This window comes from Cyprinus carpio, chromosome A18 (genome assembly GCF_018340385.1).
Source record: "Cyprinus carpio isolate SPL01 chromosome A18, ASM1834038v1, whole genome shotgun sequence".
Taxonomy (NCBI): Eukaryota; Metazoa; Chordata; class Actinopteri; order Cypriniformes; family Cyprinidae; genus Cyprinus; species Cyprinus carpio.
Window position 1 is genome coordinate 25,485,564 of NC_056589.1, and position 23,102 is coordinate 25,508,665.

Consider the following 23,102-nt stretch of genomic DNA (forward strand, 5'->3'; position numbering starts at 1 on the left):
TTATGACTGGTTTTGTGTTCCATGGTCACATATAAGATAAATGTGTACTCATTAAATTTGCATTATATACTGAATTTATTTGCGATCTATATCAGTCATTCACTAGGCATACAGTATATTGTTTTTTTCTCTCTGTCTCTCATGCAGGTTTGCTAATGTAGCATGTGAGTTGTTGACATGTGATGTGTCCCTCATCAACGATAAAGTTGGTGGGGACGAGTCTCTGCTGAACACACTCTATAGTTTCCTAGAGCAGACGCCACCGCTGAACCCTCTACTGGCCTCCTTCTTCAGTAAGACCTTCGGCAACCTCATCACCCGCAAAACAGAGCAGGTGCACAAACGTGTCTGGTTTTTTCATGTGAAAATATTTGTTTTTGTATGAATTTTTCATTCTCCTCTTTGTTCATTCACTTTATTTATCAGGTGATCGGTTTCCTGAAGAAGAAGGAGGATTTTATAGGGCAGGTGTTGAAACACTTGGACACGTCGGCCATGATGGATCTGGTGCTGCGTCTCATTAGCAGCGTGGAGCCCGTCTGTCTCAGACAGGAAGTGCTTACTGTGAGTGCACACAACCTATTGATTCATTTAAAGGTGTTTCTGCAATAGGCACTTCAGCTCTGGGAAAAATGAACTCTTTTACACTCTCACAGTTTATTTGATTTGTCTGCTAACAATGACCAGTATTCATTACAGAAAAAAAATATTTAATGCTTTCAGCACATCCCATACGATTAAAATGTGCTGTAATTGTACTGTGGTGGATATCACAGTGTTGGAAATGACCTGTTAAGCATTATTTAGGCTAATTTATTAGTGTTTTATATCCTAAATAGACCCAATTAAATCATATTTTAGTATTACACCACCATTCAAAAGTTTTTGAAATATTGTGAAATATTACAATCTAAATTAATCATTTTATATTTGAATATATTTATTCCTGTGATGTTTTGAATTTTCAGCATCATTACTCCAGTCTTCAGTGTCACATGATCCTCCAGAAATCATTCTAATATGCTGATTTGATGCTCAAGGAACAATTATTATTATTATGAATGTTGAAGACAAAAATAACCATAATTTTGTGGAAATTGATACATTTTGCATCATATTTTTCTTGTGTATTTGATTTGTTGTATGTTCAAAAGAGTTGAAATTTATTGGATTTTTTAAATCTTTAATATTGTTATTTTGTAAGTTTCACTTTTAAGTATATCTTTTTATTTTTTAATTTGTTTCTTAATAAAAAACTATAATATTTAAAGGCTTTTTTATTATTTCAGTTCTTATAAATCTGTACATCTGAATATAAATAATATATTACCTTATATAATATAATTTTAATAAGTATAAAAAACTATAATATTTTATTTTTTTGTTTTTTTATTATTTTATTTATTATATGTTTGTGTTTGTTGATTTTATTTTTATATTACTTAATAAAATAAATTTATAGTTTATTTTTTTATTGAATGCATTCTATATTATTTTATGTGAATTTTAATGTGACCTCCATAAAGCAATAAGCAAAAAACATTTAGATTGAATAAAAATCAAGGTGACCTCAATGAGAATTAAGAGTGTTAGAAATTAAAGAAGTGCTCATGTATTTGATGTGTGTATTGTTTTTGTGTGTGTATTGATGTTTTCAGTGGCTATAAAAATCAAGCCTGAGACATAAAAGTGCTCAGTAATTATATTGGAATCACGTGTTACAAACCACAATTAAATGTATTTGTGTGTGTATTGATATTTTCAGTGGCTGAATGAAGAGTTTCTGATCCTTTTATTCATTACGGAGTTGATAAAAAATAAAAGTGGCTTTGATGTCTTATAGTGAAGCGTTTGTTCAAAGCTCTTACTAGGTATGATGATTAGTAATAGTGATGTTTTTTTGATGTTGGTACTGAAAAAGTCCCTGTGTCAGTCTCTCTCTGAAATCAGCCCAAACATTTGATTTCATCTAAACACTGTCGTCATGAAGTCGTTTGAAAAAATATATCACTGGACCCCTTAATACATTTGCAAAATCTGGACAAAAAGACTTATGTGAGGATCCTGTTTGTGGACTTAGTTTCGGCTTTCAACACCATTCTCCAGACCAAACCCAGCTCTCTGTTCCTAGTTCTATCTTGTGTTCAACACTAGAGGCAGTCAAACGCGCTCCACCAACACTGGTGCCCCTCAGGCGCTGTGTGACATCATCCGTCTGAAGCCAGAGATCATCGGTCTCATCCAGGACACGAGTCTGCGTGAGCAGCTGGCTGTCTGGTGCAGGAGACGTCAGAGACCGACCCTCTGCTCACCATCACAACACTAGTGGAGCTGTGAGTGTGTGTGACATCCATTGTGTGTGTGAGTGTGTGTGTTCTAACACATGGAGTCTGTCCTGCAAACTGTGGTTTGGTTGGTCACCTTTCTTGACTGCTAGATGGTGTCTTCAAGAACTGCTGTGAGGAACAAGGGCTCATAAAAATTGGATCCCTCACACCCCATTACCCGCCATCTTTGAACTCTATCTGGCCCGGCGCTTCGGAATAAGAAGCAACGTAGAACAGTTTTTCTTCCCCCAGACTTTAAATGTTCTTAGGAATAGTTCAGAAATAGTTCACCCCCAAATTTTTTACTTTTTTTTTTAGCTGAAAATGTAATCACCCTCAGGCTTCCAAGATGTAGATGAGTTTGTTTTTTTTCATCAGAACAGATTTGGAGAAATGTAGCATTCCATCACTTGCTCACCAATGGATCCTCTGCAGTGAATGGGTGCCGTCAGAATGAGAGTCATGAGCATCACAATAACCCATAAATAATCCTCATCTCTTGTCTCATGAAACATCAAAATTCACCAACATATTTGTTTGGGACAGTTTCACTTGTAAACTGTGCTTGTTCACTGAAGAAAGCAGTATTATGAATAGAGCACTTGTAGTTTACGTGGAAGTGATGGTTTGGAATTAAAAACATCTTAATAATGGATTTGTTTATTACAGATATGCAGCTTTTTACTTCCCAAGTTGTTAACTGTTGGACTGGAGATGTGTGGATTACTTGTGGAGTTTTTATTAGCTGTTTGGATTCTGACGGCACCCATTCACTGCAGAGGATCCATTGGTGAGCAAGTGATGGAATGCTAAATCCAGCTGCTGTGTGTGTGTTTCAGACAGCAGAGCATTGACGTCCTATTGAAGAACATGTTTGAAGGGGAAAAGAGTGAAGTGTGCATTGTCAATGGAACGCAAGTTTTACTCACACTGTTGGAAACTCGTAGACCGTGGTGAGTAACACACAAACATATTTCATCACACACACTCGCATTCACTGTTAGTAAAGTGTGTGTGTTTGTATGTAACAGTGTTGAGCAGGTGATTGACCCGTGCTCTCAGGGATTGGAAAAGTCTTACACTGTAAACAACAGCATTTTAATGGCCATCCAAACACATCTAAAGCACTTTCACCACCTTCTGTTAAACCCACCCAAGGTTGGTCTGTTCATCCAGTTTTATCACAAGTCTTAAAAACAAAATGAAATCACATAAGGATGGCACACAGAGGACGATAATGTGTCTCTGACTCTGTCCTTGTTTAGAAATGTGTGATGTTGACCACGATGGGCATTCTGGAGGAGCCGTTTGGCAACGCACGACTGCATGGGTCCAGACTGATGGCTGCTCTCTTGTACACCAGAGCTCCCAGAATCCACCACGAACTCTGCCAACTGAACATGATCAACCTGCTGCTGGTATTAGTCATCCTTAGTCTAATCGACAAATAAATAAAATGTTTTCTTTCTTTTTTTTTTTTTAGATTTAAGATTTTACATTTAGATTTTTGTGGATAATAAGACATTTTAAGCAGTTAATGTTATTAGTTAATTTTTTTTCTACTGTAAGAAATGATTTATGTTATTTGGTTAAATTACACTTTAATTGTTAGATTTTTTTCCTTTTTTTTAAAGAAATTAATACTTTTATTCAGCAAGTTAACCCTTGTTCAAAAGTGACTTTAAAGACATTTACAATGTTACAAAAGATTATTATTTCAAATAAACGATGTTCTTTTGAACTTTCATATGACACTGAAGATTGGAATAATGCCTGTTCAAAATTCAGTTTTGCATCACTGGAATAAATTACATTTTTAAAATATATTCAAATAGAAAATAGTTGTTTTAAATTGTAGTAATATTTCACAATAATGTGTTTTTTTTTTAAATCAAATAAATGCAGCCTAAGAGAGTTCTTTCGAAAACATTTCTTTCAAAAAATGTTCTTTCTTAAATGTTCTCTAATAATTTCTCTCTGTAGGATTTGTTTTTTAAATTTTCTTGGAATAACTTCCTACACATCCAAGTGGAGCACTGTGTCTCTGCCATCCTTAACCAGCCGACAACCAACGGGAAAACACACGACAGTCCAGATCAGATTCAGCTGGAAACAAAAGACACACAAAACTCAGACAAATCTGACATGTTCACACACTGTGACCTGATAAAGCATGTAAGTATGACCCTCACTTATAAATAATATTGTAAGTCATATATATTATTCTGTTTGTTCTGTCTATGGCATGAATGGAAAAAGCAGTATGTCTAGGTCATTGTGATATGACTGTGTGTGTGCAGCTACTGAAGGACTGCAGACTAGTTCAGAGGATTTTGGATGCTTGGGAAGAAAATGACAAAACACAGTAAGAACACATTTAAATATGTGTGAGCTGAGGAGTCAATACGTCAATATGCTGGTTGCGTATTTTTATATTATATTAATGTATAGTAATAAAAACATCTGTCCGTGTGTGTTATAGGGAAGCTGGAGGCATGAGAAAAGGCTATATGGGTCATCTAACCAGGATTGCCAATACAGTGGTGCAGAATGCAGAGAGAGAACAGGAACAGACCCAAATCTCACAGCTAATAAAAGGTAGCTGACATGCTGAGAGTGTTATGGGATTTGTGTGTGGTTATTATATATTCTATATATATATATATTCTTATACACATTCTTTGTCTTCAAATATTTGGTTATTTTGTGTATGACAGATCTACCAGAGGACTATAAAGCACGCTGGGAACAGTTTGTGAATGAAACACTAACAGAAACTAACAAGAAAAACACAGCAGACCTGGTGAGATTTCACACAAAGACACTGTGAAATCATAGCAGTATCAAAAACATGAAGAATGCCACTCCTCAAATCATCTTTAATAAGCATCTTTCTCTTAACTCAGGTGTTCTCCGACTATCAGATCCAGGAGATGACAGCGAACTTTGTTGATCAGTTTGGACTGAATGATGATGAATTCGGAGAGCATGACAGCAGCATCAGGTGATTCCTGCACTAAGGTTTAGATTTCGAGCTTTAATTATTAAATTAAAAATGTCAAAATTATCAAATTCTCTTAGATATAGGTATACACATCTTTAAAATATTTTAAAACAGCATTTTTCTTAAATTCTTGTTTATGTTAATCTACCTTAATTAAGAAAAAAACAAATGAGTACTTCATATACATATGCGGTTACTGCAGTTTAATTAATTTCATTACATTTTTCATTAAAAAAATTAAATGTAATAATTATGTTTGTTGTTTCAGGTTTAAATGTATTAAAAGCCAGGGTAGGGTGTTTGGTTCAAAAACATTTTTTGTTATGCTTGCTGAAAGTCACCACATCCTGATTATCTTTATTATTGTAATATTATGCACTTGTACTGTAATGTTTTCTCACCGGTGAATGGGACGTGAGGTAATCTGACAGCGTTACATTCTCACCCTTCACCAACGCCATCTCTCATCACGGTTAGCATCTGGTCTGCCTGTGCACGTTCATGTGTTTTGGAGGAGGTGTGGCTTTGGAGAGTGATTTACAGGGAGGGTGGGATCTTATGCTTTCAAAGCTAGTTTGCTATTGTTAGCCTCTCTGAAATCACCAACCCTACCTTTAAGACTCTGTGTCTGTTTTTCGTGCAGTGCCACGTTCGATCGAATTACGGAGATCAACTTTAAACTGGTTGATGAGAGGGTGAGTATTACATAATGCCAATTCTCTATTATTTGTTCTATATTTTTTTTTTTAAGTTTTGTTGGGTTCTAATACCACCCTTTCCATGTCTTTGTGTTTTCTTCTATAGCTACCTTTCTCACTCTTCTTGTTTCTCTCCTCTCTCAGGTGAGCGCTGCCATCTTTGAGACTCACACGAAGGAGCGAATCCGACCGTTTGATGATGCTGAGGAGGAGGAAGATATTTGGGAGGATAAAGAAATCAATTATGCAACACAAGTGAAAGCCAGAAGCAGGTTCATGAAACACACACACATGCACGCATTCACACACTAAACAGCCATAGCTCTGACTGCTGTTTGTCTTCGGTAGGTTTGGATTGGTGACAAACACTCAGAAGAATGAGGCGGATGGTGGCTCTCGCAGATTGCTGGGGTCACCTGACATGGAGTGGTTTCCGGAGACCAAACAAACTCCAGAAAAGGCCAAGAACCAGGACACGGACAAGCAGTCCAGTGATCCGCAGAGTATGCTCACAGCTCACACAAACTAGATCTAGAAATCTCACCTGATCCAATAAAAATTCACTGGAAAAATTATCATCACCAATCAGGTCCTGGATGGATAGCTTTTGAAGACGACTTCAGCTGTCGGGATTTCGCGAGTATCGCCATGGATACAGGCTCCAGCGTGTGGGGGAGCTCTACCGCCCAGCTCAGTGAGACGGAGGAGAAGGGATGGGCGACTTTCACGGACTTCCAGCCCTTCTGCTGGTGAGGGAAAGACTGTGTTTGAGTTGATATTGTCTACTCATGTCATGTGGAGACTTTGCTAAACACTCTCATGCTCTGCAGTTCAGATGCAGGACCCAGATGCAGTTCACCTGTGGACTCAGAGAATCCAAACAAACAGAGCCAAAATGAAGAAAGTAAGTGGCTTACTTATTATGAAGTATATTCGTTAATGTTTTTGCATTTAAGCTCAAAAGGGAAATGTATATAAATAATTACAATTAATTATGATTAATTACAATTATTTATATGAGCTGCCAGTAGTAACTGTAGCAGAATTTAATTGGCATCAACTAATCTGTTCGTCCAGTGAACATTTAGCATAATTTCATATCAACTCTAGAAAGGATATTTTCGTGGCCTTAGAAAATACTTTCATACAGTATTAATGCAGCAAAATTGGAATCGTAAAGGGACATTGATTTGTAAGGCAGAATCAGAAACTCATGTAATTTGTGCACAATCACTCATACAGGGGAAAGGGCAAAATGAGACTGAAACCATCAGGAAAACTAGAAAATGAAGATATGAAAAGAGTCAGTTAACCACCTGAGGAAATCCATCAGCGCTGTTTATAACGGGGTCTATAGCTTATACTAAACCTCTGTTTTGTTTAGTTAAATGTATGATACTTAAATTTCCTTGGCCTGGAATGAGCGCTTGGATGCAAAGTCTTGATGGTTTGGAGGTTCAGTTGTGTAGGAGTCGCGATCACGTTCTTCTGGTTTTGAAGAGTGATGAATTCCAAAGATGTCCTGACTCGATGGTGATTGTGAGTTTCTTCCCAGTGGAAAGTGTAAAGAACTAAGAGAGATGTCAGCTGAGATCCTAAGATCTTTGGTGAATAGAAAGTCAAAGCACGAGGCCTGGCGCAGACTTAGGGGTCCAAGAGAATTGTAGCTCATCCCCTTAGGATCTAAAAGAACCGCAGACTGATGGTGGGTCACTGATGTGACGCCTTTAAGGTCTGAGAAGGTTCACGCCTCTCAGGATGGGCTTGTCCAATGAGAAAGGCTGAAATTCCAAGCGGGAGGTTGGAACTAATGAAGAGTTTTACAAACTTTTGTGTGAAAGCATGGCAATTTGCAAAATGGAACTCGAGTGCGGGTTCAAGAGAAGAATATTCAAGATTCTTAGAATACTAATATATTGCTTATGTACCAACATATAATATACAAACTCGTTTAGATCATCAGAAGAGCGAATGGAGGCACAAAACAGCGTCCATAGATACTAAACGGAACAGCGTGAGGAGATGGTAAGATTACATATAGGTAAGATTACATAAACAAGTGGTTCTATTATAAGCATGCATAAAACAGTCAAATTCAACAGACAATCATACCAAGAATAGCAATCAATATCTACACAGCTTGACCTCAAGGATATGTGTGTTCATTCAAAGAGAGATGTTTTTTCTTATGAACTTATTAGAGAAGGGTCCCTTTTTCTGGGCATTATGTGTCTGTTTTTTGATCATACTTGAGAGACTTGAGTTAAGAGTTGCTTTGCCGAATTCCTGGGAGCCATAAACTAGTGTTATCAGATAGTGTGCCTTTGGTTGCTATGGAACCAGAGGCCTGTTCTGCCTTTTTTGAGGTGATAGTTGCATTTCAGGGGAAGGTTCCATAGACCCTGCGGTTAGATGAGGGGGCGTTAGATGTTGTTTGTGGTTTGTTATTATTTGTTGTGTGTATAATTTTTTTGTGTGTGTTATTTTTTAATGTGCTACATACTAATGAACAACAAATAGCTTCTTGAAGCTTCTTGCATTTTTGCATAAAAATTATTTTTAAACTTTAGACTAACAAAATTTAGGAGTACATTTATTCAGTTGGGAGGCGCTTTTATCCAAGTGAGAAGTGCCCATTATACAAGGTTTCAGTCATCGTTCTAAATAGTAAAAAACTAGGACACAAGGATAATAAATGAACCGAAAAGGTGAAGGCGTAGAATTATATTTATTTTTAATTATTATTAGTATTGGAGACAGTTAGATGCTCATGGAAGAGATGAGTTTTCAGTTGTTTCTTGAAGATTGTGAGGGATTTGGCTGTCCGGATGGAGTTAGGAAGGTCATTCCACCAACAGCATACAGTGAAAGAAAACATTTGTGCCTCTCTGTGATGGGACCACGAGGCTCCCCTCATTTACCGACTGCAGGCTTCTGGAGGGGGTGTAGATACATACATGAGAGAGAGCGAAGGCAGGTGCAGAGCCTGTGGTAGTTCTGTAGGCAAGCACCAATGTCTTGAACTTGATGCGAGCCACGACTGGAAGCCAGTGCAGAGAGATGAGAAGCAGTGTGACATGGGCTCTCTTTGGGCTCATTGATGTGCTGCTGCACTCTGAATCATTTGTAGAGGTCTGACTGCACATGTTGGAAGTCCTGCCAGAAGAGCATTGCAAACTAGAAATGACAAGGGCCTGGACGAGAAGCTGTGTTGCACGCTCTGTTACGAAGAGTCTGATTTTGCTGATGTTGTGTAGTGCAAACCTGCATGATCGTGCTGTTTTTGCAATGTGATCTTTAGAGGTCAGCTGATCATCAAGGATCACTCCAAGATTCCTGGCTGTGAAAATTTATCCAAGATTTGATGGGATTATCGTTGATGAGTCCAGTTGGATGGTAAACTGGTGCTGTACTGATGGGGTGGCTGGGAAGATGAGAAGTTCTTTCTTTGCCAGGTTGAGCTGCAGGTGATGCTCTTTCATCCATGCTGAGATGTCCGTCAGGCAGTCTGAGATCCGAGCAGGTACCGTTGAATCATCTGGTTGAAATGAGAGGTAGAGCTGCATGTCACCTGCAGCATAGCAATGATAGGAAAAACCATGCCTGAATGATGGGTCCCAGTGATGTAGTGTATATAGAGAAGAGGAGGGGTCCAAGAACTGAACCCTGAGGAACCCCAGTGACCAGTTGACAAAGATCTTATCTGTGATACAATTGTGTGTAAGGATGAGGTCGAGTTGGTTACCTGATTTATGGGTACCTGTGGTGTTGAGCCACTGAAGATCGAAAGAGTCTAGGAGAGAGTGGAAGTCAGCAACAAGTGGCTTCTCAAGGTGGATGCTGAAGTCACCAAAAAGTTCTAGAGGGCTGCAATCCTCAAGGAATGAGGACAGCAGCATATCCAGTTCTTCTAGAAAGTTGCCCACCTGACCTGGAGGTGCTATAAATAGCTACAATGTGGATTTTTACAGGGAGTGTGACTGTAACGGCATGAAATTCAAAGGAAGTACTATTAAAGTCAAAAGAGCATGTGAGGTATTTCCAGCTTTTGGAAATGAGGAGACCAGTGCCCCCACCTCTCGTAACCTAACGGGGGTGTGGGTGAAAGAGAAGTTGTTGGAAAGAGCAGCAGGGGTTGCTGTGTCTTCAGGTTTAATCCACGTCTCAGTCAAGCCTAAGAGGCTAAGAGCTGACTGAGTAGCAAAGGCTGAAATAAAGTCAGCTTTGTTGACAGCTGACTGACAATTCCAGAGTCCCATGGAAAAAGAAATGGGTGCAATAGTAGAAGTGTGGATCAAGCACAGGCTAGCATGATTGTGCTGTGTTCTGCGTGTTGTGCAAGAGTGTTTCCGTTGAGAGACAAGAGAAACAGGAGTAATACTTTACATGTTACATTTACATATGTATGATACTATTGATTGTTGTTTGTTCTAAATGATGGTACATTAACATCAGGTCATGTGTCATGTGTAAGCTAAAGGCTCAACAGCGTGTGTGTGGAGTGTGTGTGGGGCGAGGAAGGCTCCACTGGTGGCGTCCGACAGCAGCTCCAGTGGGTCAGACAGTGAGGAAGAGGAGGACAGAACCAACATCATCACAGAGAGCATCGCCACGCCCAATGCCAAGGAAAGCGCTAAACTCAGTGTAGATGCAAAAAATGAGAAAGCCGTCTTCATCAGGTAAAACATCTAATACACATTATTGCATTACATCTAAGCATTATTAAATTGTTTGCAGACAGCTGTTAAAAATTTGCATATCAGCTCAAGAAGTCTCAGAAAGCCTTATGTAACAAAATGTGCACCGTGATGTTTCTTCCACTGTCTTCCAGTGACACTAATGGCAGAGCAACAGTTGGCATGGCAACAGATGTCATAGCAACTGGAACCATCACTGGTACTCAGTCGCCCAAGGAGCAGAAGTGAGTGTTTTAGGAAATAGGAAATATGAAATTACTGGATATGTAGTTAAAGTCTCTAAATGCAGCTCTGTCTTGTTCTACAGGGGCAACTCCAGTAGTAACGGCCCAGTGTAACAGCGTTTCACTCACCTCCATCCCCATGACAGTTGTTACTCCACCCATGAAATGTTAAAAACCGTGGCGTCCCTGTTTCAAACATGATTCCTCTCCCTCTGGCTTTCGCTGTTTCCATCCATCTGCTGTGTAGTAACGTGGGTTTTTTTGGTTTGAGCATGAGCGGTACTCTAGATGATCTCTGTCTTTCCTAATGAAGACATCTTCACTGTTGGGAACACTGACCTTTGAACCCTGTGAGATCGGCCCCACTACAGTCTGAGTGTGTTTTTTGAGCATTGTGGAACTACAATATAATGCACATCCACAGGTGAATTCTCATGTATGCGTAAATATGCTCAGTACATCGACAGGCGTGATTTATAGTGTTGTTTTTATGTTTCTGAACCAGTATATTCCAGAGATCAATTCTGTGTGTGAGAGCGAGTGTGTGTGCGTGTGTGCGTGTGTGCGTGTGTGTGTGTGTGTGTGTGTGTGTGTGTGTGTTCTGTCTTGATCGATATCTCTGTTTGCTGTAGCCCTTGGGCCCGGTACCGATTTGATTTCAGTACTGATTTGTTTGCACTTATGTTTCCACAGCATTTATGTTTCCAGCTCCGCCCACCATCCACAGAAACACACATATATGAGCAAAAATAATTGGGAGCAGTTGGCAATAATGTTTTGTTGAAGGCTGTTTTTATATAAAAGTATGGAAGCTTGTTTCCACCCCAGGATACAAAAGAATTGCAAAAAGAAAAAGAAAAGAAAGGAAAGAAAATTTTGTGATATAATGTTTTAATATAAATTTTGAGGTGTATAATCTAAATTTTGTAAGATGTTTATAATTGTGGAATGTAAACTTGCAGTTCTGAGGAAAAAAGTCAGAATTGTGTGAAAACAATTACCTTAATTTTTTTTATTCTATGGCTGAAACAAGCTTCCATATAAAAGGGATATCTCAGCCAGAAGTAAAAATGTACTCCCTGTCATGTAGTTCCAAACATGAATGACTTTCTTCTGAAGAACACAAAAGAAGATATTTCAAATAATGTTCCTGCATGGTAATTTTATACTGTCAAGTTCCTAAAAGGACCAAAAAGAACCAAAAAATTTGTCATTATGACAAAAAATGGAATGAAATATTGTGGAACAATTTGTGAAAAATTTCCCTCCACCATATCTTAAAAATCTCATTTGCATTTATTCAGACTTGCTCCATCCCGATTGGTCAAAACACTAGAAACAATGACATCATTAGCTTAAAACCTGGTGTGCTGGTATGTCCCTCACACAAAGTTATCAGAAGACTTGAAATATAGCGCACAAGTCGTATGCACGTCATGTCTTCTTTTATGTTCCATGAATGAAAAAGTCTTACAAGATTTGAACGACATGATGAGAGTGAGTAAATAAATGAACAGTGACTATTCCTTTGAACATGTTTGTGTAAGGCCATTTGATTATTGTGTATGTGCTTGGTATCAGGATGAACTCAGGTGAATCTGTTGTGCATCAGATCGAGTCCGTGTGCAAAAGAAGAATCGAGGGCGCGTGTGCCTTGAATAGAATAGAAGAGTGTTAAACGTGTGTACACATATCTTTAATAACATCTTTCTATATCACTGTCATGTCTTAGTAATAAGTATTCTTTACAATATGTACACTTAATATTATATTTTTAATTACTAATTAGTAGCGAAACACTAGAAAGCTGCAGTGTGCATTTCAATCTAGAGAGATAGCAATAATAGTATGCATAATTTATTTGGTTTGTTTTCTTTTTTTAAGTAATGTAGCTTTGACACACGGGCACACAAACTGTTTGTGAGAGTGGATGTTGAAGAAGCTCTTTGTGTTTTCAGTTTGTTTTTGCACTTTTAAAAACTTGATTTTGATACCAAATGCGATGGTATGTTAGTGGTGGTACGACGACGATAACGAAGCCCTCGGGTCTGTGTGCATTTGAGTTTACACGCCGTTTGTTGTGTAGTTAAAATTGCAGATGTTTGCATGTGCAAGTGTGTTTGTGTTATAAGAGCGAGACCCGAGAGAAATGTCGGCCGATCGGTAACTTACCAGGCTCTGTGCTTGAATGTTATTCATATTTTATGTTTATTTTTATTTTCTTATTACTATTTTATTTATTTTTTATTTTTGCCAAACATTTTCTTTAATATTCTGTCTTTCTCCTGTTATGGACAACAGGGTTCTGTTCTCCAAAATTGTTTTGTTTTCTCATCGTTACTTTCATTTTTGTGGTTAAATGAAATTCAGCACCTCAATACTGCCACTTAGGTGTGGAATAGCAGTGAATCTTTACCAGAAATAAAAGGTATGACACTAACCCTCCTTTATCTTGTCTTCTGCGTACCCTTCCGCTCTTTATTAACCACTTTTTCTGAGTGTCATCTGGTCCAAACATTATGCATTTGCAGGACATGAGTGTGAGGGGAATTTAATTTTGTGATGTAAGAATTATGCCAAAATAATACTACAGTTGGTAATTCTAATTGACACTTTCTTTCAATCAGAGTTTCTTATCTTCTTCCACTCCACATAAAAATTTGATAGCTAAATAAATATTTACATTTTACATTTACCGGTAAATGAATAAACAGATGCATCAGAACCTGCAATGTGCAATTCATGTTTATTTTCTTTTCAGCTCTTGTATGTGTTCATGTACCCAAAAACACAAACGCATACTGTACATTATGAACTGGTACAATATTTTGTGGTACAATATTTTCTGCCTTGAACATCTGTCCATGGTGTGAAACTGGAACACTGGTCTGTTGTCATGTAGTCAAATGCCTTTTTAATGTAAACTGATACTGGTAGTTTCTTTTTTTTTTTCAACCATTTTTTATTTTTTTATAATGCGATACTGTACTACATGTCATCTGTTGTCAGAGTTAGGCTTTAAAATCAGATATCAAACCAATAAATATTTAAAATGGGTTTGTGTGTCAAATGCCAAAACCTTTTTTTTTCTTCCAAATTAATAAACTAAACCTATGTACATGCATAATGTTTAACAATTATGAAAGTTTAAACATTGGCAATGTATATTTCATCTAGCTAGAAAGCACTTTGCACAAATGGGGATCGCAGATGATGAATACAGTTTACATTAACTAATGAAAATTAAACCATTTTTTAAAGTGTCAATATTATGATGATAGTAATTGGGTAAACAAAGGTACGGTAACACAATGTCACTTTAGATTACATTAGTTGCTGCATTAATATTAACAATGAGCAATCCATTTGTTACAGTGCTCATTAACATTTGTTAATGGTCATTAACTGTTCATTGTTAGGTAATGTTAACTCCCTTCCAATAAATAATGTTAGCAGGTACAACATGATTTTAATTATGTATTAGTGAATGTTGAACTTAAAATGAACTAATATTAATAAATGCTTTAGAAGTATTATTCATTGTTCACGTTAACGAATATTTCACTTTATTACCTTAAATTATATATGTCTGCACTATGTCTGTATTATGTCACACTTAATGCAGTTGATGGGGAAAAATTAATATAAACATGCCAAAAATATAACTTCATGTGCTTTGCATGTGTTCAAATAGTAATACGTTCACAATGTCAATATATTTTGGCAAATCAAGGCATAAAGTTTATTATACATATTTCATACACATTAATCATTCAAAGTGTTTTATATAAGATGGAAAAATAAAAGATTAAAATAATTTTTTTAATCATTTATGAATAAGAAATAAATAAAATAAATGTTTAAAAAAATAAAAATACCTTTTATATAAACTTTTTTATAAAAGTGATATTAATCTTTTATATAAACTTGTTTTCATTAATGATAAAGTTTAATTTTCATTAATGACAAAGTTACATTGAAGTGTTGAAGTAGGTCCACTTTTTCATTGCAAAACAATAACATCTGAATATTAGCCTGTAGATGTGTGCATCATTTCAAGCAATTCAGTGCCTGATTAATTTAATGAAAAATTGATATTCTGAAAATTATCACTTATTTGAAAATGTAGTTGGTTTTACATTGGTAACACTGTACAACATGGTCTAAATTGTTAAAGGCACAGTTCACCCAAATATTCTGTCATTAATAACTCACTCACCCTCATGTCTAGGGTGTCATCTTCAGAACACAAATTAAGATATTTTTGATGAAATCCGAGAGCTTTATGACCCTCCATAGACAGCAAGGGAACTGCCACTTTCAAGGCCCAGAAAGGTAGTAAAGACATCATTAAAATAATCCATGTGACAATAAAATAGTCAGTGGTTCAACCTTAATTTTATGAAGCTACGAAATTACATTTTGTGTGCAAAGAAACCAAAAATAATGACTTTATTCAGAGATTTCATCAGTGTTGCATTCACAACAGTACCACGACGCATGGGTGTGCATTCCTTTGGGTTCACCATACCTGATGTTTTGCCTTATGTCATCATGAAGATGAAACAACCCTTCAACGAAAATTCCACGACTGCACTGAAAGTGAAAGTTCCCCTGGAGGCACGAGAGGGCGGAGCCTCAGGTGAGAGGAGGAGGGGTATCTTAGGGAATGGGGCATGGCTTGTACTGTACATGTAAGAGAGTAAATATTTTTCACTACTGGTGGAACCTGTCCATCTACTTCACCGCAGACACACGGAGACTCAGCCTGAAGTGCAAGACGCACAAAGAACAGCGGAGAGAACAAACACACATTTACCAGAAACCAGAAAGAATGCTGGACGGAGAGACAGTCTGGACGTAGACCACCGGATTTGACTGTAGATCAAGACAACACGCGGTGTGTTTCTGTTTGTTTACTTGACAGGGGCATCAGTGTGTTTGAGTTTGAATGAGGCGTGTGTGTTTCTGAGGACCTTTAATGGGTAGAAGCATCCTGGATATGGGGGGATGTCAGAGTTACAGCAGCTCTGATGAAGAGGATGTCAGCGCTCTGAAGGCAAACTACACCAACGTCAGCCTGTTCAAATTGTGAGTATATACTTCACCCACAAACACTAGATAGGCAAATAAGGAAAGCACACATCACACAAATGTCTGCTGAAGAGATAAGCGCCAGCATATCTTCAGAGAGAGAGAGAGAGAATGTGTGTGAGCATATCAGTAGTATCAGTTGTGCATCATGTTGGTAAAAGACTCAAAGTCAAAGACTCACACAAGTCCATGTGTGTTTGTGTGTGAAAACATGGACCCTCTGCACAAGGATTTATGGGTAAACACACCTAGCTCCCGCGGTGTGTGTTTACATACCTCACACCTGTGCTTAAGTGCAACTGGTCATTTTAGTGAAAAATTAATTGCTTGATTAGAAAATGTTGTCTAAAATTATGTCTAAAACCAACACTATATCCTTCGCATAAGCATTAAACACATGTAATAACCATTTAAAACAAGTACCGTGGTACTACTGATATAGGCATATACTATTTTCATATGCAATAGTACAGTTACATGGTTCCCCAAGGTACTTGCATACCATGATATTACCACAATACATGCACAAAAACAGGGTACAAATAAAATTGTACTTGTAGGGACTTTTGTAGGGAAGCCACTTCAAAATTAGACATACATTCTTATATTTGTTAATATTTTAAACTGCTGCATCTAACATGTGACCTTTAATAAAATCTAACCTCACGTCAAGGAAATACTAAAAATAACTATTCAAATAGTTTTTTTGAGTTTCCATTCATGCACACTTTTCACCTAAACTAAAATAAACAGAAAACTTATATGACTACAGCCATAATATGTACATTAAACAATTGGAAAACAGGAAACAAAAGTTCTGCAAGTCTATTATTAAATAATGTAACTGATAAATAATTAAAAATGTAAAAAACTGATAAAATCGGAATATATATAATATGGAAGCCAATATCAAGTAAATATTGTTATTTGAGTCACTTTAATGATGTATATTTATATCAGAGTGGTTGATTTTGATTAAATCATGCAATAACTCAACATGGTGAGATAAGAATCTCATCAGCTCAGTAAGTAATGTGCAAAAAGCTGAGCCAATTTATATATGACCCAAGTACATACACTACCGGTCAAAAGATTGGGATCAGAACAATTTTTAATGTTTTTTACAGGAGTTTCTTATGCTCATCAATGCTGCATTTATTTGATAAAAAATACAGGAAAAATTTAATATTGTGAAATATTATTATGATGTAAAATAACGTTTTTCTATTTTAATATAATCTAGTTTATTTTTGTGATCTAAGCTGAATTTTCAGCATCATTACTCCAGTCTTCAGCGTCACATGATGCTTCAGAAATCATTCTAATATACTGATTTATTATCAGTATTGGAAACTGTTGTGCTGCTTAATATTTTTTTGGAACCTGTGATACTTTTTTTTCTGGTTTTTTTTTTTAATTATTGGTTATGTTGTGTTGCTTTTTTTTTTTTTAGAAATATTTTCTAACAATATACACTACAGTTCAAAAGCTTGGGGTAAGTAAATTTGTATTCTTTCTTTTTTTTAAAGAAATTAAAACTTTTATTCAGCAAGGATGTGTTAAATTGTTAAGAAGTGATAGCAAAGATTTATATTATTAGAAAAGATTTATATTTTGAATAAATGTTGTTCTTTTTAACTTTTTATTCATCAAAGAATCCTGAAAAAAGTATCACAGTTTCCAAAAAATATTCGGCAGCACAACTGTTGCCAACTTTGATAATTCTAATAATAAATCAGCATATTAGAATGGTTTCTTAAGGATCATGTGACACTTTACACCGGAGTAATGGCTGATGGAAATTCAGCTTTGCATCCCAGAAATAAATTATATTTTAAAGGATATTAAAAATAGAAATCATTATTTTATATTGTAATAACATTTTGCAAGATTACTGGGGTTATTCTGTATTTTTGATCAAATAAATACAGCCTTGATGAGCATTAGAGACTTAGGTATTATATCTATCTGTCTATCTGTCTATCTGTCTATCTATCTATCTATCTATCTATATATATATATATATATATATATATATATATAGTTGTTTCTAACTCTCTATATCTCTCTAGTTGTAACACTGCAAGTCTACCACACTTATTTTGTGCAATGCTTTGACTAAAAAGTACATGTGCTGTTTCTTTAAAATAAATATCACTTGGGTTGATAGTTTGTATCTAATGCAATAACATTCATACACTGCATAAGAGTGGCATAAGTATCCAAATGCTTTTTGGGCGACCATATGGAAGATATTCCACCTCACAGCCGGTGTTTTAATCAGTCAGGAGGACAAGGCCACCATCTCGAACGTCACTCGGAATAGAAATAACACACTATGAGTTGTTTTGTGGTTGGGTTTAGAGGTCTGTTTTCTCTGTGTTCACACACTCAGCGCGCTCTGTCAGGCCAGCGTGTGTGTGGTTTTTCTCATTTGCATGAATGAAAATTATTAGCGCTGTCTACAGTAGAAAGAAGCACTCTTTCCAGTAAGAATGTACTAATTGCTCACTAATGCTGTTGGAAAACATGAACAAGTGAACACATCCCCTTTCAGTACATACAGTAATCGACCAGCCCCATGTGCACACATGACAACTAAACTACATCCCTGTGTGTCCTTGTGTAACGTCACTCTGTGTGTATTCACAAACTGTTTGCTATTTGCGCACCAGCTTAACTATTTAAATACAAATTAACTAGCAGACAAGCTCACTGCAAAAGAATTTCACATCACAAAATCAGCCAGGCACATAGCCATTTATATATCAGCACATTTCAAATGAGATTGTTTTTCTGCATTTCTCCTCTTCTCTAGCCTGCTTCCTAATCTAGTTGTCAAATAAACCTGGCATTGTTTATTACAAATATTGTAAAAATTGCTTGTGTTACTCTTTTGTAAATCACTTTGGATTAAAGCATCTACTAAATGCATAAATGTTTAAAATGACTCTGTTTGACCCTCCATTCCTGGTCATACTGTGCACAATTCATTAGTGAATTTTATACACACACACGCACACACACACACACACACACACACACACACACACATATATATATATATATATATATATATATATATATATAGAGAGAGAGAGAGAGAGAGAGAGAGAGCTTTTATCAAAATGTAATAACTTGCTCTGCTGTGAATTCTCATCGAATGTTCTATTGACAGAAAGAAAAACAGTCTACATTTAGTCCCATCTGCTGAGGTCAAACCTTACCTGAAAGATCACTTCCTGTCCAGACGCATCACTGATCTCGACCTTCTGACCCTCTCTGCCCTGCCACATGGCCTCGACCAGCAGGAGTGGATAGCAACAAACAGTGAGTGTTCAAAATCACAAACAAAATGCCAGAAAAAAAAAAAATCGAAATATATATATATATATATATATATATATATATATATATATATATATTATATTTTTATTTTTATTTAGTTTTTTTTTTTTTTTACATAAACACTACTAACCCTAACCTAAATCCTTCATCTACAGTTTTTTTTACAACTGTATTAAAATTAATTAAAACTTTTTTTTGGAAAAAAAAAGTGTTTAGTGTTCATATATATAGTGTAAATTCAATACACACACTAGTCAGGGAGCATCTAATGCCATTCCCAGTTAAACACCCAGTGATTAAATAATCATGACACACTCAAAAGTGGCGGAGACAATACACTAGAAATAGAAATATGTCAAATATTTCTTAACATATGTACAATGTTCAGTAATGCATAAAGGAATGATGGGAATGTGTTGGGCTTGGCTCACATATCTAGACATTTGAATAAAGGCTGGTCTGTAGCTTAACATATTCTGACGTGAGATCAGCCACTTAGAATAAATGATAATATATATATATATATATATATATATATATATATATATATATATATATATATATATATATATATATATATATATATATATAAATAAAAACAATACTACGCATCAGATAGTTTGGCAGTGGTCTGTGGTTTTGTTAGGCTCTGTGTGTGTAATGTGTGTTATAACTCATCTTCCCATCTCTTCCAGCGGTGTCGTTTTTCCAGCACACTACCCTCTTCTTCAGCACTCTGTCTGATTGTTGCTCAATTACAACGTGTCCGGCGGCCAAAAGCTCAGGAAACCTGTGAGCAGAACAAACACACTTCATTACAGCTAGTTAAGAGACTAACTTAATTCACAGCTTGAATAAAGGCATTAAATTTGATGTACGTACGCCTTATAAAATATCGCCAAAGCAACAGTTTATTATAGTTAACAAGACAATATCACAACAGTTTTACAGCAGTTCTGCAGTCACTATGGTATTTTGATGGAAGCTCCACTGTAAAACCAAGACAGGTTATAACAAACTACAATAAAAAAATTATGAAACACTGAAGGTGAAATTTGAAACCTGTGAACACACACACACACACACATATATATATATAGTAAATTAATATTAAATGACATATATATTGAATAGTAAATTAATATATATTTTTTCCTGTTATAATAATATACTATGATTTTATACAATAATGTATCTGTAATTGTTATATATATTTTTATATACAATTAAAGTGGAGGAATTTTGCAGTAGTTGTTGTTATCACTGGTTTATTTTAATATGATTCAAGCATGCATGCAGATATCAACACCCAATTAAATGATTTACAAAAACAATCATTAAATAACAAGCAGCTTTGTTGTCACAAACTACAGCAGTGGCTGCAAAAACACTAGGAACCGTATAATTGATTGATGCTGAAGCATCATTATAATAATTCTACATGTGAATCACACACAGTCATTTCATTATACACTACTGTAAAAATCTAAAATATTTTATAGTGCATGGTTACAATTGCAATTTTTTGTAAGGGATACTAATGAATTGTTTGGTTGTGTTCAGTTTGTATGAATGGACAGACGATCAGGGGAAGAAACTGAAGTGTTCAGCTCCGATCTACATCGACTATGCCTTGTCCTACATCCAGGAGATACTCACAGATGAGCGTGTGTTTCCCACTAAGGCCGGTATGAAGTTCTCACCATCAGAATTTGCCGTAGCTTTAGCCTAGTGAGCTGAAAATGATCCGAACTCACAGAAGTGACTGTATATGTGTGTGTTTAGGGTCATCGTTCCCTTCTGGATTCATGTTCCTGATTCAGAAGATCTTTGTGATGCTCTTCCGTGCGTTGGCTCACCTGTTCAGCGTTCACTACCAAGAAGCCATCGCTGTGGAGTTACACCCGCACCTCAACACGCTCTTCACACACTTCATCACCTTCAGCCACACGTTCAGACTGCTGGAGCCCTCAGAGACGGCACCGATCGACGAGCTCATCGGATTGCTCACATGCTGACACACAAACACACGGAAACACAAGGAATACACACGTGAGCCTGTGAATCATACAATTCACAAATGGGACACTCTATAGCTTTGGCACCTAATGGACACGTGTAAGTGAAGACCACAAGACTGTAAGTCCACACGTCCACATCAAGTGCACTATTTAGGACAGGTCCTTTTTTTTTTTTTTTTGATGTTACATGAAGAATCCCTTTGATGTTTTGTCCCAGTAGAACTAGAATGTGTTAATCAACTTCAGACTAAGCTCTGATTGGACAGTGCAGATGGCCCCGCCTATGAGTAGTTTTTCAGTGCCAGCTGTGAACGGTGGGCAATTTTCTTTTGGCGGGATGCAATTTTTAGGAATCTGGGAGCACTGGGAAATTTCAACTGTGAATTGTAGCCAAATTATTCCCTCTTTGTATGGTTGTCTGCCACAACCAATGAAAAAACAATGTTTGGGGAGAAAAAAATGCTTTTGCAAAAAGATACACTGTCATTTAAAAGTTTAAGCTCACATTTTTTTATTTTTTTGCTGAAAGAAATTACTACTATTCATCAAGGATGCATTAAATTGATCAAAAGTGAGTCAGTGACAGTAAATAAATCTATGTTACAAATACTTTTATAATGTTACAAAATATTTTGGTTTTAAAAAAAAAAAAAAATCTGTACTTTTCTATGTATTAAAGTATCCGGCGGGGAAATGTCTCACAGTTTTAAACATATTAAGCAACACAACTGTTTTCAACATTGATAATGGCTGCTGAAATATCACAGGACTAAAATATATAAAAACACAAAACATATATATTAAATTGTAATAATATTACTGTTTTCATTTATTTTTGATCAAATAAATGCAGACTTGAACATAATCACTACGATAAGCCTAATTCACACAAAACACCTAGAATTATACTGTGATAGAACAATATGTACGTTAGCCATAATATACTGCTGATGGTCTTATACTGGTTTAGCGCTGGTTTAGCGCTGGTTCGTGTTCCTGTGTGTTGAAAGAGAGAGGAATATGAGGATAAAGAGAGAGATCAGATGTTTCTCCTGAATCCTGAGCATTCATAAATGAACAGCCCTGAGGATATTAGAAATATACACATGAATACACACCGTGGAGAGCTGGTCTGACTGGTTCCCGAGAGGAATTAGATCCGTTTATACACACTCACTACATCCAGCCATTGTCATCAGTGCATTTATTTATTTGCCTTTTTATCCTCTGCGAAGTATTTTAGTAAGAAGGAACTGAATTTTAGGATGACAGACTGTTACATTTGTCAAACACACAAAATAGTGTTTTAGTATACTAGCCTATTATACATTGTCTACATAGTATATACTGTATACTGCTTTAAAAAAAAAACTAGCTTGTCATTTCCCAGACAGCACACGTATACGTCTGCAAGATGTCTGTTAAAGATCACTTAATCTGGAAAGCATCTGCTGTGTAGCTAAACATCTGATGGACGTCTTTCAGATGTCAGTTTTACATACATTATATTTCTTAAATATTTTAAATTTTTTTTATGTATGTCTACTTGGTCTAATCATCTGACATCTGATCCTATAGACATATAGCAGATGAGCAAACAGTAAAAAAATATGTCTTGGAGTCGTCAAATAGACGTCTCCGTAATGTACGTGTGCAATCAGGCTTAGTAGCATATGCAAAATGTTTCAA

General features: G+C 36.2%; 1 protein-coding gene across 1 annotated transcript in view; it reads left to right on the forward strand.

Moving 5' to 3' along the window:
* LOC109078275 (serine/threonine-protein phosphatase 6 regulatory subunit 2-like) overlaps positions 1-22,921 on the forward strand; it is a 31,589-nt gene extending 8,668 nt beyond the window's left edge. Inside the window, exons 4-25 of the mRNA XM_042775830.1 lie at positions 148-334; positions 427-564; positions 1,766-1,806; positions 2,155-2,272; positions 3,144-3,280; positions 3,359-3,485; positions 3,593-3,745; positions 4,311-4,502; positions 4,628-4,692; positions 4,810-4,925; positions 5,045-5,130; positions 5,234-5,331; positions 5,975-6,026; positions 6,174-6,301; positions 6,378-6,532; positions 6,619-6,778; positions 6,860-6,933; positions 10,504-10,708; positions 19,223-19,374; positions 20,088-20,184; positions 20,956-21,080; positions 21,178-22,921. Coding sequence (XP_042631764.1) covers positions 148-334; positions 427-564; positions 1,766-1,806; positions 2,155-2,272; positions 3,144-3,280; positions 3,359-3,485; positions 3,593-3,745; positions 4,311-4,502; positions 4,628-4,692; positions 4,810-4,925; positions 5,045-5,130; positions 5,234-5,331; positions 5,975-6,026; positions 6,174-6,301; positions 6,378-6,532; positions 6,619-6,778; positions 6,860-6,933; positions 10,504-10,708; positions 19,223-19,374; positions 20,088-20,184; positions 20,956-21,080; positions 21,178-21,410 — 2,839 coding nt within the window. The 3' untranslated portion in view covers positions 21,411-22,921. The remainder of the gene's footprint in view (positions 1-147; positions 335-426; positions 565-1,765; positions 1,807-2,154; positions 2,273-3,143; positions 3,281-3,358; positions 3,486-3,592; positions 3,746-4,310; positions 4,503-4,627; positions 4,693-4,809; positions 4,926-5,044; positions 5,131-5,233; positions 5,332-5,974; positions 6,027-6,173; positions 6,302-6,377; positions 6,533-6,618; positions 6,779-6,859; positions 6,934-10,503; positions 10,709-19,222; positions 19,375-20,087; positions 20,185-20,955; positions 21,081-21,177) is intronic.
* Positions 22,922-23,102: the final 181 nt, after the last annotated feature.